The following is an 11,372-nucleotide window of genomic DNA, read 5'->3' as shown; positions in this document are numbered from 1 at the left end:
TGTTTTCCCTGCTGTTTGCTGGAATGACTTCACAGCTACCAGTGAAGGTGGTAATTTGAAGTCCTGGCTCACTCCTCTCCAGCTGAATTTAAATCACATTTCATTTCACATTTTGGAGATAAATATGTGTTGAATTTCAATAGAGAGGCTGCAGCTGCTTTTCACATACCATCACCCAGACCTAATCTTACAGTCTCATCCTGGGTATGAGATTACATTTACATACCTGTATTGTTATAAAGGAAACATTCAGATGATATTTGGAGCCATCATTATCCTTTATACGCATTTGCACTTTTTAAACTGTAGAATGAAGGAATATACTGAAAGAATATAAATGAATCCACTATACATTTCAGCGGGAAATATAATACGTCTGACCCCATTACATTTATTTGACAACTAAAGTTAGTTTTCAGGTTAGAAGCTTCAACGAAAAATATACAATCAGCTTCTATATATGATGCATTGTTATAGATAAAACCACCCCAAAATATATAAAGTAGCCTAGTTTTAAACAATCTAGATAGATATCTACAATAGAATGCTGCTCACACGTGATTGCATCACTAATAGTTTAGCAATAATATACATGATAAATATAACACTGAGAAAGAGGCCATTCTGTGTAATGAGTACTTTTAATGTGTAGTACATTTTGCTGATATTTTGTACTTTTACTTAAATACAACCTTTTTTGCAAGACTTTTACCTATAATGGAGTATTTTTACATTGTAATATTCCACATTGTAGTATTTTTATTTTACTTCTTAATACTCTTCTCAATACTTCTTGTACTATTGATGTAATTATGGCTGCTACTAGATTATTTTTTTTTATTGTTGATTAATCTGCTGATTATTTTCTATAACATTATGGTTAGAAATTCCCATTACGATTTCCCAGAATTCAAGGTGACGTCTTCAAATTGTCATCTTGTTTCTTGTTTACACTCCTAAAACTGAATATATTAAATTTACAGTGATGTTTGGTGTGCTTGAGAAAAAGGCAGAAATGATTGTTCGATTATCAAAATAACTGCTGATTAATTTCTATTGAATCGATTAATTGAATCGTTTCAGCTCTAGATGGAATATTTACTGCTGCCAGCCTGTCATACGGCTGTGTTTATTGTCCTGCATTTACAAATGAGATGCACAAACATAATCTAATAAATAAAAAGGACCCTATTTCACTTTGTCTTTGCTTTTTATCACTATAACGTAACACGCAAGTGTATTATGGGTTTACAAGTTGTTAATATTATAGTTAATAACACATTTACAAGCACTTATAAATGTTAATAAGATGAGCTGTTGGGTTGCCAGGTTGTCGCCAGTGCTGATCCTCCTCCAACAGGACATTTGAATTAGCTTTGTAGTTTGTTAATTAATCAGGAAGACTTAATCGTATATATATTTAACAGTGACAGTGCACATTAATAAACAATGCTGTGAATGAGTTAGCTAAAAGGCTGCTTTCAGAGCATAGGCCTATGGACCAAAAAAAGACCTGAAGAGATATTGTATAAACACTTTAGTAATCAAATTATTAATGTTTTACATGAATAGCTCATGAAAACGTCAAAGCCATTACATGTTATTAATGACTTGTTGATATAGCCTGACTGCAGACTCATGGGCTAATGAGAAAGTAAGAAACTCATGAGCCTGTATTAATGATTTGATCAATAATCAAGTCAGTTCAATTACATCAATTTGTAACTGCAGAAGTGATGACTTATTAAAACGTTCCATTCATTGACCTTTATTGATGAGGAGAAGAAATAAAAGGGATTGTCTACGACCTGGCAACCAAAAAACAAAACAAAAAAATATCTTTTTTATTAGGCTATAGGCTATTAGGTTACATTATAAGTCATTTCCAATCAAAAATCCCATTATTCCCTAGTTCCAGCTTTTTAATTATGAGGATTTGCTACTTTCCTACTGTGAAAAACATAGAAAAGCTGAAGTTAGACATTCGGTAGTTTTAAAGACGCTTTCATGCAATTTTCTCTGAATAATTTGTGTGCAAGGTCCCTAACTTTGACCCCGGAAAATATGCCAAATATCTGAGCTGCAAACATAAGGAAAAGGTGAGGTGAGGCGCTAGAGAGAAATGAAGAGAGAGAAAACGAGGGAGGGCAAAGTGTGTGCAGCAGAGAGAGAGAGAGAGAGAGAGAGAGAGAGAGAGAGAGAGAGAGAGAGAGAGAGAGGTGTGCAGTTAACCAGAGTGAGCCAGGCAGGAGTGAGGCGACAGAGCGGAGGTGACAGCGGAGAATGGAGAGGAGCCCGTCCGCCCGCCGAGCTTTGACCGCGGCGAGCGAGGAGAACCCACTCGGCCCTTTCCTTCTGGAGCCAGCGTGCTGAAAGAAACCGGGAGGAATTAACTGGGAATGGCTGATCCTCTGCGGAGGACTTTACTAGCGAAACTCCGGGGGAAGAAATCCAAGAAAGCAGCGACGGTCGGCGGTGGATACGGCTCTGCGGCTGCGGCGAATGGGGGCCGAGAAGGTAAAGAAAAAGTTTTGCAAACGCAGCGAGACTCCGACGAGGCTCGCCCGGTAGTGTTGCTCACAGGTCTGGATTGCACGACAGAGAGAATGAGTACGTACGAGAATTGTGTTGACGGGGCGATGGTGCAAACAGGGGGGGTTGTAGTCCGGGAGAGTCGCGCAGCAGAGCGTCCCCTGGAGCGGAGCAGCGGGGGCAGGGTTCAGGTTAACAAGGAGCCCCTGGGGGTCTCACTTCAAAGAGAAGTGCAGTTTGGGGGACATGGGTTTAGGGAGGGAGATAGGAGTCACCAGGGGCCCAAATCCGCTGCCAAAATCACGTTATCTGCAGGGGTTTCGCTTGGTGGACCGCATGTCCAGAGAAAACACTTCGTCTCGGTACCGCGGCAGTGCAGCGTCGGGGACTCAATCGGGTTTGGGGACAATTCAAATCACGATGTGTACCGAGCACGGGGAGAGCCGCAAACCGGAGTCGGTAAACCAGCAGAGGGCCGGGTTACTACTGCTGATAGTGATGGGATGGAGTCCAGAGACGGAGGACACTCCCGGCACATGGCAGGGACTGTAGTGGCTGTTAATGAACACCTCGCCAACTGGGGTTTTGACAACCAAAGTTTGGAGACAGACTCGCCAGTTTGCGCGGCGCCAAACTGTTTGTCCATAAACACGGAGGAAAATATTGTAATCAAAAATGTAGAGAGTTATGGGCCTGAGTATGCAGGGGACATTAGAGGGACAGCAGGCGGTCTGCAGAGCCCGACGTTTTTCCCCACAGAGTTAGAAATATGCGACATTAATATGGCATCCCTGCGCGCCACAGAGGAGTCACTTAGATACACTTTAGATAGTGAAGATGAGGATTATTATGATAATGAAATCCTGCCTTTTTATGGAACTATCAGAGCAAAAAGTGATGTTGATAGAGCAGAGGTTGCAGAGCTGCCACGGCCTGGTCAAGATAAAAGACAGCTTGATGACGGGAACAGTGCCCAGGAAACAGACAGGCTTAGGAACCAGCTGAAAGAAGCTTATTATCTTCTTATCAATGCTATGAATGATATCAACCTGGATGTCCAACAGTTTAGTGGTGGTTTAACTGAGCTGCAGGCCCCCTCCTCCTGTAGTAGCCACTCCAGGGACAGCTTGTGCTCGAGGTTGTCTGCCAAGAACATGGACAGTGACTCCTGGTCCTCAGGAGGGGACCACAGCCCTCAGCAGGTGTCTGACACTGACTCACTCCTGCTTTGCCTCAGTGGGAACCTTGAGTCAGGCTTCAAAGGCAGACTGAATAGTAAGAGTATGGTAAACCTGTCCTTGACCAAGATAAGACCCACATTACAGCGCTCCGCTAGTGACGGAGCTATCAGGTATCCAGGTGGACACTCCCTCTGTATCCAGGCTCTTGGAACGCAGAGTCCAGACATCAGTGGTGATAAAGGGGCCACAGATAGAGGGGTTAAAGCCACAGGAGTGGGTGAGCTGTCAGAACCTCAGGTGCTTTACAGTGCTGTCAGCAGTGATGAGCTGCTACAAGATGCTGGCGGTGATGAAGACCGTGGCGGGCAGCTCAATGACAGCAGCGGCTCAGTCAACAGCCTCACGGGTTCAACAGACAGCAACGCTGATGCATCAACAAATCAGGGTCACGACAACAAGCAGGAGCTGACTCATGTGCGAGCACAGAGGGCCAACTCTGTCAACAAGGGGCACGGCGTCACTGTCAACAAGATGCAAGAGTGGATGCACAAGGGGCGTTTGCTGTCCTCCGAGATGAAGCAGCGCATCGAGGGCTCGTCTTTGCCGCGTGGCGCACGCCAAAGCCAGGACCGGTCCTGTCCTCAGGGTAACTACGGTGTGTGTAAACCAGAGGTCCAGACATCCAGCCGAGGGGTTAAATCTGTCAAGGCCAAGTCACCACGGCAGCAGCAGCAGCAGCAGCCAGGTAGGAAGGCTACACGGAGTGGCCTCAACTCCTGTGGATCCTCTAAATCAGAGACCTCTCACCCTCCCTCCTCCCATCTGATTATTGTCATCCTCCTCCACTCATAGTAAACTCAGTCTGGTGGCGGTTCACCCTGCACTCCTCCTCTTCTGGATGCAAAGCAAAGGGACGAGGCACCTCAGATCTCTTTGCTTTCCTTGTAGGATTCTCTAACCGGTGGCAGGTTCTGTCCTTCACACTAATTTAGGTGCATTTTAACACTAAATTAATAGCACATCAGGTTTCTAGGTCGGATCACTCACAGTGTAGTTCAGTAACAACTAACTCCCTCTCTCCTCTGCTAGCTACAGTGGTGTTTTCCGTGGTGTTGGTGGTGGGTTGATTTGTGTGTGTGAATGACTTGTGATGTGATGTTATGTACAAAATGCCAAATGATGTTGTGTTTATGATGTGGTGCAAAAATGGGAAAACATCTGTATCATGAAACCATTGACAAGTTATCACAGAAAGTACCAAATTAGTTAGTTTAGGTGTTCAAAGTGTTACTTAAATGTGATATTTTTAGGGTTTAGGTGGGATGCACGTTGGTCCATCTAGTAGCTGCTCTGGAGCTTTCAATCATATGACCTAATCTTTCTTCAGCAGATGGAGACACTCTTGACAAAATAAACTCACCACAAACTCAAGTTACCCACTTATTATACAAACTTTAATTGCATTTACACATATAAATATAAACATATACATTTAGTTACCATTTCACTGTGTAGTGCATGGTTTTACTACATGAATTGCATGCAATGTCCATGCTGACCTGAACTGACTGCAAACAAGGTAGTGTGCCAGTTCAATTATAGGATTCGGAAACGGCCTGTGTGGAAAACTTTCTATTGACATTTGTTGCACACGATGTGGAAATGGAATCGCTTTGTATGAATCAAAAAAATATTACCATCTTTTTATTCTACCGCTCATAGTTTGTTTGTATGTGTTTGTTTGCTTGTTTGTGTGTGTGTTTGTGAGTGCCAGTGTGCATATGTGTTGTTCTGACAGTGTTTTCCAGAGTAAATAGATGACCTGCCATGTGTGCAGGCTGTTGTTGACTACCAGTGTGCTGTGCTGCTAGAAATAGAGTGTGATCTCTGAGCCTGCTGAGCGGAAGGACTCTGTGTTTGACTTCCAGCCTCTGTTGGCTCAACATAGCTCCATCTTTTACAACTCAAAATCGTTCCTCTGCTGTGTTTCAGTTCAAATAAAGATGGGGTTCTTCTTGATAGTAGTTTCCAAGCTCTCTTTTCCCCCTTGATTCTCATTTTTTCCCCATTTTGCTAAGCTTTTCCTTCTCTGTCCCCACTAAACTTTTCCACAGCTGTGGCCAGAGGAATCCAAAGCAGGAGAGAAGCCACTGCAGTTATTCTCTGTGGTAGTTGTGTGTACGTGTGTGCGTGTGTGTAGGGGGGGGGTTTGAGCTGTCATGTTGCCCTCCTCCTCAGTCGTTTGCTCTGGACAGCTCCCTGGTAACTTGCATTTTAAAGAGACTCTGGATTGAATATTTAGGATGCCATTCCCGTTGTTTAACTTGTTTGCGTTGTGTCACTTAATTCCTCGCCATGAATGAACAAAATGAAGGGCGCTTAAGCATTTATTAAGGTCAGCCCTGGACTTATCCTGCCCCTGTGGGCCTCAGCGCCTCACAAAGAGCCATTTAAAAAAAAAAAAAATGCCAAAGCTCTCAAAAGCTCCAGTGAATTGCTTATCTTGGCTTGGAACTCTTCATTGAGTTTATGGTTCTATTCTAAATGTATGCAAATATTTATATTATTCTGACTTTCTAAAAATAGTCCTGTTCTTCCCCCTGAGTGCTACTTGGAAATTAGATTTCACTATGAAGTCATAGGACAATAATATTGGCTTAATTAGACTGCAGTTAATTTATTTCTGTCCTGACTTGTCCTTTAATTACTGTGTAAAAGATCATGTTGATAATCACCCACAGCTGAGTGGTTCACTCCTTATATGTGTGGGTGAGGGATATTGTGCACATGAGCATGCATATGCATATCTCCGGTGCATGCATGTTTATAGTTGCAGTTGGAGGATTTATAGTTTTGTTATGTAGGGCTGTGGCAGAGGATTGGCTTGCCGGAAGGCAGGCAGTATCCAGGCAATATGTTTTGGCCAGACCTGAACTCAGGAGTGGTGTGTCAGTCAAAGCTGATGTTGAGACTGAGCCATAGACACCACAAACAGAGGAGTACAAGATCCACTCCTGGGAGGTATTTATTCTTGTCTTTCATTTCTTTCTTTAATGAACTATTCTCTTCTGTTTTTTCAAACTAAGAGGAAAATCATACCCTGTTTGCTTGTCTAGAAATACTGACCATATGAAAGAGGTAGCCTATTGATCTTCTCGTCTAAATCTCAGCAAGCAAACAGCACATTTCCCAAACTGTTGACAAAATCTTTTAATGATAACACATCAACTATAAAGCAAAAATTAGGCACACTGTGCAGTATTGCTCAACATTTTGATTACATTCATTTCTGCTTGCTCAGTAGATTCAAAGCTACAAAATGAGACAAGAGTGCAGGTGTAATAAAATCCTTCTCGACTGTTGTCAAGTCATGTCAGAACGATGTGGCGTTTGGTTTCCTGCATTGCGCCAGGAACCTTGTTACTTAGGCTGCAGAGTTGTTGTTTTTAAATGTGTCTTGTCTGGTGCGTCTGTACTTGGACAGAATTATGGAGGATGAACGCTCTAAAGACAGATCAGGTGATGGAGGAGAAACTTGGGTCATCAGGTTCATACCAGGATGGTTTATGAGATGAATGAGGTTCATGGTGGTGTCTGCAAAGCGTGTGGGGCGAACACTAGCAACTTTAAATGATTGATAATCAGTAACACTAACTGGATTGTATTTACTAGGTGGCAGCATTCTATCTAGAGCTACTATACAAAGCTTTGTTAAAGGGCTTTTCAATGACTTGTCTTACTTTTAGCAGTGTTTTGCACCTAATTGGGTCACACTGTGAGTCTGTGTGCCTTTTTAAGATGGCAGTCTCTCCCCTGAAGCATTTTGATCAGTTTTTCAAACAGAAACAATGAGACAAGACAGAAGAGTCACTGAAAGAGCTGCAGCATTGAAAAGAATTTGGGTTTAAAAGCCAACTTAATGAGGAGGAAGTGGCATTGGCGTACGCAGGCTGTGCTGCCAGGACGCCTCAACGGGATGCAAGTGTTGACATGTGATGCAACCCTGGACGATCTCGGCCATGCCTTGGTGTAAAAAGAAAAATCTACACTGAGAATCCTCATTACCATATGAATGAGTGTCAACAGGAATGCATGGCACACAGCAAAAGATTCCCTCTGTAGGGGGGGAGCCCGAAACTCTGTATACATAACAAAGTGTTGTCTGTATGGAGGAGAAAACTAGCTGGTGTGTGTGTGTTTTGCACTTATCAAAAGAGGAGCCTCTATGAAGGAAAAGGAATTCAGGAAATAAAAGAAAACCCTATGGGAAAGTGGATCAAGTGTTTTGTCTTAGAGGAGAGAAAGATTCAGAAGATTAAGATGTGAATATAATTGGGTTTACTGTCAGGCTCATGTGGCTCAGGTTCATACCAGCACAACCAGGAAATAAGCTTTTTTCCTTTATATGTTTGCATTCCTTTCAGCACCTCAGACAAACCCATATTGCTCCTCCCCATCCATCTCTTTTTTTTATGTTCTCACACTGACGTGCACCCTTGTATTATGAGCTCTGGCCATCTGTTACCTTCAGGTCAGGGGTGTGAGTGCCCTGAACACATCATCTCCATGCCATCGCCACACAGAGAGCCAGGCTGTGTTATGGAAATGTACCTTCTCTTTTGCTTTGCGTTGTTTTTATAGGAGGTCAGTAGGTACTTGTGATGGTCAAATAAGAACCAAAGGGAAAAGTAGCAGGTTTCTTTTTCTTTTACTTCCTGGAAAGCAATCTTGTCATATGTGGCAACATACTAGTTGGCATAAATTCATAATATTTAAAGTAATATTCCAAATAAATCCCCAAAACGTTCTTGCCTAACGAATAATTCTGCTGTTTTCACTTTAGAACAATCTTTCCCTGCATTTGCTTTAAAACAAACACCTAGGGCTGCAACTAACAACATTTACTATCAATGAATCTGCAGGTTACTTTCTAGATTAATCTATTAGCTCTTTGATAGACAGATGGATAGAAGTGTCACAATATTGTGAAAAATGCTGATCACATTTTCCCAAAGCCTGAGATGAGGTCTTTAACCCTTGTGTTGTTTTCCCGTCTACCATGAACTTGTTGTCCATTTGGGTCAAAATTGAAAATGAACTTTTTTTTTACTCTTTGTTCCCAACGTTGTTGGCGCTGTTTTCCATGCTTTTGACGCTTTTTTAAATGTTTTGTCACTTTTTCAATGCTTGTTTTTATTCATGGTCAATAAACCTAATTTATATGACATTATAGTTATTTTTTGAGTTAAAAAAAGCATAAATTATTATATTTTTTACTAAGAGTTAAGTTCAGATGATGTTGAGTGTATCACAGACTGGTTTGTCAACTTTTAGTCAGGATAGACTTTTGAAACCATTTAAACGTTTTTTTCAAATGCTCTAAAATTTAATAAATTCAATTGAAGTAATCTTTGATTTTACCTGCGAAGAACGTTGTATCCATATAACGTACACACATGCATCCAAGTTATTTTTGGGCAATATGGTTGAAAGAAACCTGTATTTCTGAGATATATATATATATATATATATATAATTTGTTTTTCTTTTTAAATGGGTCAAATTTGACCCGAAGACAAAACAAGAGTTAAATTGCTTGTGTCCAAAACCCTCACATTTTCAGTTTACCATCACATGAGACAAAGAAAAGCAGCAAATCATCAACACTGAGACATTTTAGCTTGAAAAATTACTCAAGCCATTAATCGATTATCGAAATAGGTGTTGATTTTTCTGACGATCGGCTAAAAGATTAATCAACTAATCGTTGTAGCTCTGCAAACATTTTCATTGTTCCCAATCCACAAGTTGTTGATAATGTTTGTTAAAGGCGTAAAACAAACTGTTATATCTCTTAAATGTCTTTTTAATTGAGCATTTCAGTTAACACCTTTAGACACAGCTTATCCTGTGAAAACAGTTCCCCTCGAATAATGACAAATTGTAGATTAGTTTTGAAGAAAAAGCAGAATGAGCAATTCTATTATCTGTTTTTCATCAGGCTGAATGTTCTGCAGTACAAAAACTGCTAGAGTCACAAGCAGCTTATCATATCAAAAGCAATTAAGGATGGGAATTACTGACATGCTGATGTGAGTAGTGAGTGGAGCTGGAGAGTGTTGTGATAGTTTGATATTTGACACCAGTGAAAATGGCTAAAATCTCATTCATTAGGTTAAGTCGAAACCAGTGTCCTGTCGTTGCTTTGGGGAAGGTGTTACTCCTGTGGAAGTGGAAGGAGACGATGGCGAGGCTGTAAATCTGGAGCTGTGGTCTGGAATGCTGCTCGTGTCAGAACACGCTTCCTCTTCCAGTTATGAAAGACCCCTTAAAGAAGATGGCATGCTGACAACAACTCCATGCATAACCATCTCACCTCTCTTTAGTCTCGCGTTACCAGATTGAGCGTTAGCGGCAGAGTCTGCAGTTTTTGGATCCATCTCAGTCTTAGAAATCTTTCCCCTCCCTCCCAAAAAGTTCTTCTCTACTTTTTCCTATGATTGATTTAATCCTTCCCCTTCCACATGTGTGTGATAGTTAATTTTTGATAAGGTTGTAAAACAAACTTAGCTTCTACCTCTTAAATGTTAATGTTTAGCCTCTTGTGTGTCTGTGCCTTTAAGTGACTTTAAATCTGTGTCTTTGTTTATTTCAGTTAACCCTCATTTGATGTACTTCATCTGGTGAGAAGAAACTATCGATTATAGGCTAAGCCTGTAGTTTTGGATGTGTCTTAAATGCCTTTTATAATTTTGTAAACTAAAAGGCTAGTGTACAAAAACATATAATTCCTATTGTAATGTACTTTTCTATAGGTTCCCCACATGTAGAGTTATATGTAAGTAAAAGCACTGCTTGTAGACAGTTTAAAGGGTTACAAGGAACTTCAGGCCAGAACAGCTGAAAACAAACCGTCATAGCAGATTATTATAGCCTGCCAGTTTGGGCCTACATATTCATTTTTGGGACTCAGTATAGCTGCAGAAACATACTGCATGTTTTGCCTTCACTCAGCAGCTGGCACATGTTAAAGGTACTGTGCTTCAGGCACTCAAACACAACATAATGTAGGCTAATGCAAACACACTGCTTGCTCATTTTTCTGCCTGGAAACCTTCCTTAGCTTAAACAGAACAGACTGGAAGAAATACTTAAAGATGTCCTTTTTGAATTCAAATAAAACAGATGACAGAGGGGCTGTGATGGGTTGTGTTTTTGTCATTCAAGCTGGGTTTTTTTCACTGTTGAGATTAGGAAGGTTTTAAAAATGGCCTCTATTCTTGCCAGTGACTGAAAGCAATTGTATGTACTCAGCAGTGTCTTATATAATCAGCTGGAATGCAGAGGAATGGCATCCCTAACTGAAGCAATTTCATCCCACTGTATATCATACTTGTCATATTTCTCAAGCGGGGAAAAAAGTCGAGCAGCAAGTAGAGAAATAAAGTTTAATACTTGTTTTTGTTGTGGTGAGAGGAACTCCAAAGTTGGTGTTTATGGGATTTTGAGGCATTGGAGATGATTATTGCGAGTTGCTTTATAAAGTTGCCTTGTAGATCACAGGGAAGCAGAGAGAGGCTGGTTGACTTCCAGGGAAAATGAAATCCCAGTGCAGTCCTCTGTTCTCTCTGTGTGTCACTTTCAGGGCTTTGTCAATAA

The 11,372-nt window shown here is 41.2% G+C and overlaps 1 protein-coding gene across 3 annotated transcripts in view; it reads left to right on the top strand.

The window, feature by feature from the left end:
- Nucleotides 1-2,184: 2,184 nt before the first annotated feature.
- The window catches only part of syde2 (synapse defective 1, Rho GTPase, homolog 2 (C. elegans)), a 49,377-nt gene continuing 40,189 nt past the window's right edge, over nt 2,185-11,372 (top strand). Inside the window, exon 1 of one of the 3 annotated variants that reach the window (XM_031283854.2) lies at nt 2,185-4,458. In XM_031283854.2, coding sequence (XP_031139714.1) covers nt 2,400-4,458 — 2,059 coding nt within the window. In that variant the 5' untranslated portion in view covers nt 2,185-2,399. The remainder of the gene's footprint in view (nt 4,459-11,372) is intronic. The other 2 variants (XM_031283853.2, XM_031283855.2) reach the window with 2 other exon arrangements.

Source organism: Sander lucioperca, chromosome 11, assembly GCF_008315115.2.
Source record: "Sander lucioperca isolate FBNREF2018 chromosome 11, SLUC_FBN_1.2, whole genome shotgun sequence".
NCBI lineage: Eukaryota > Metazoa > Chordata > Actinopteri > Perciformes > Percidae > Sander > Sander lucioperca.
Note: the sequence above shows the minus strand (reverse complement) of the source record. Positions and strands in the feature narration are given on the sequence as shown.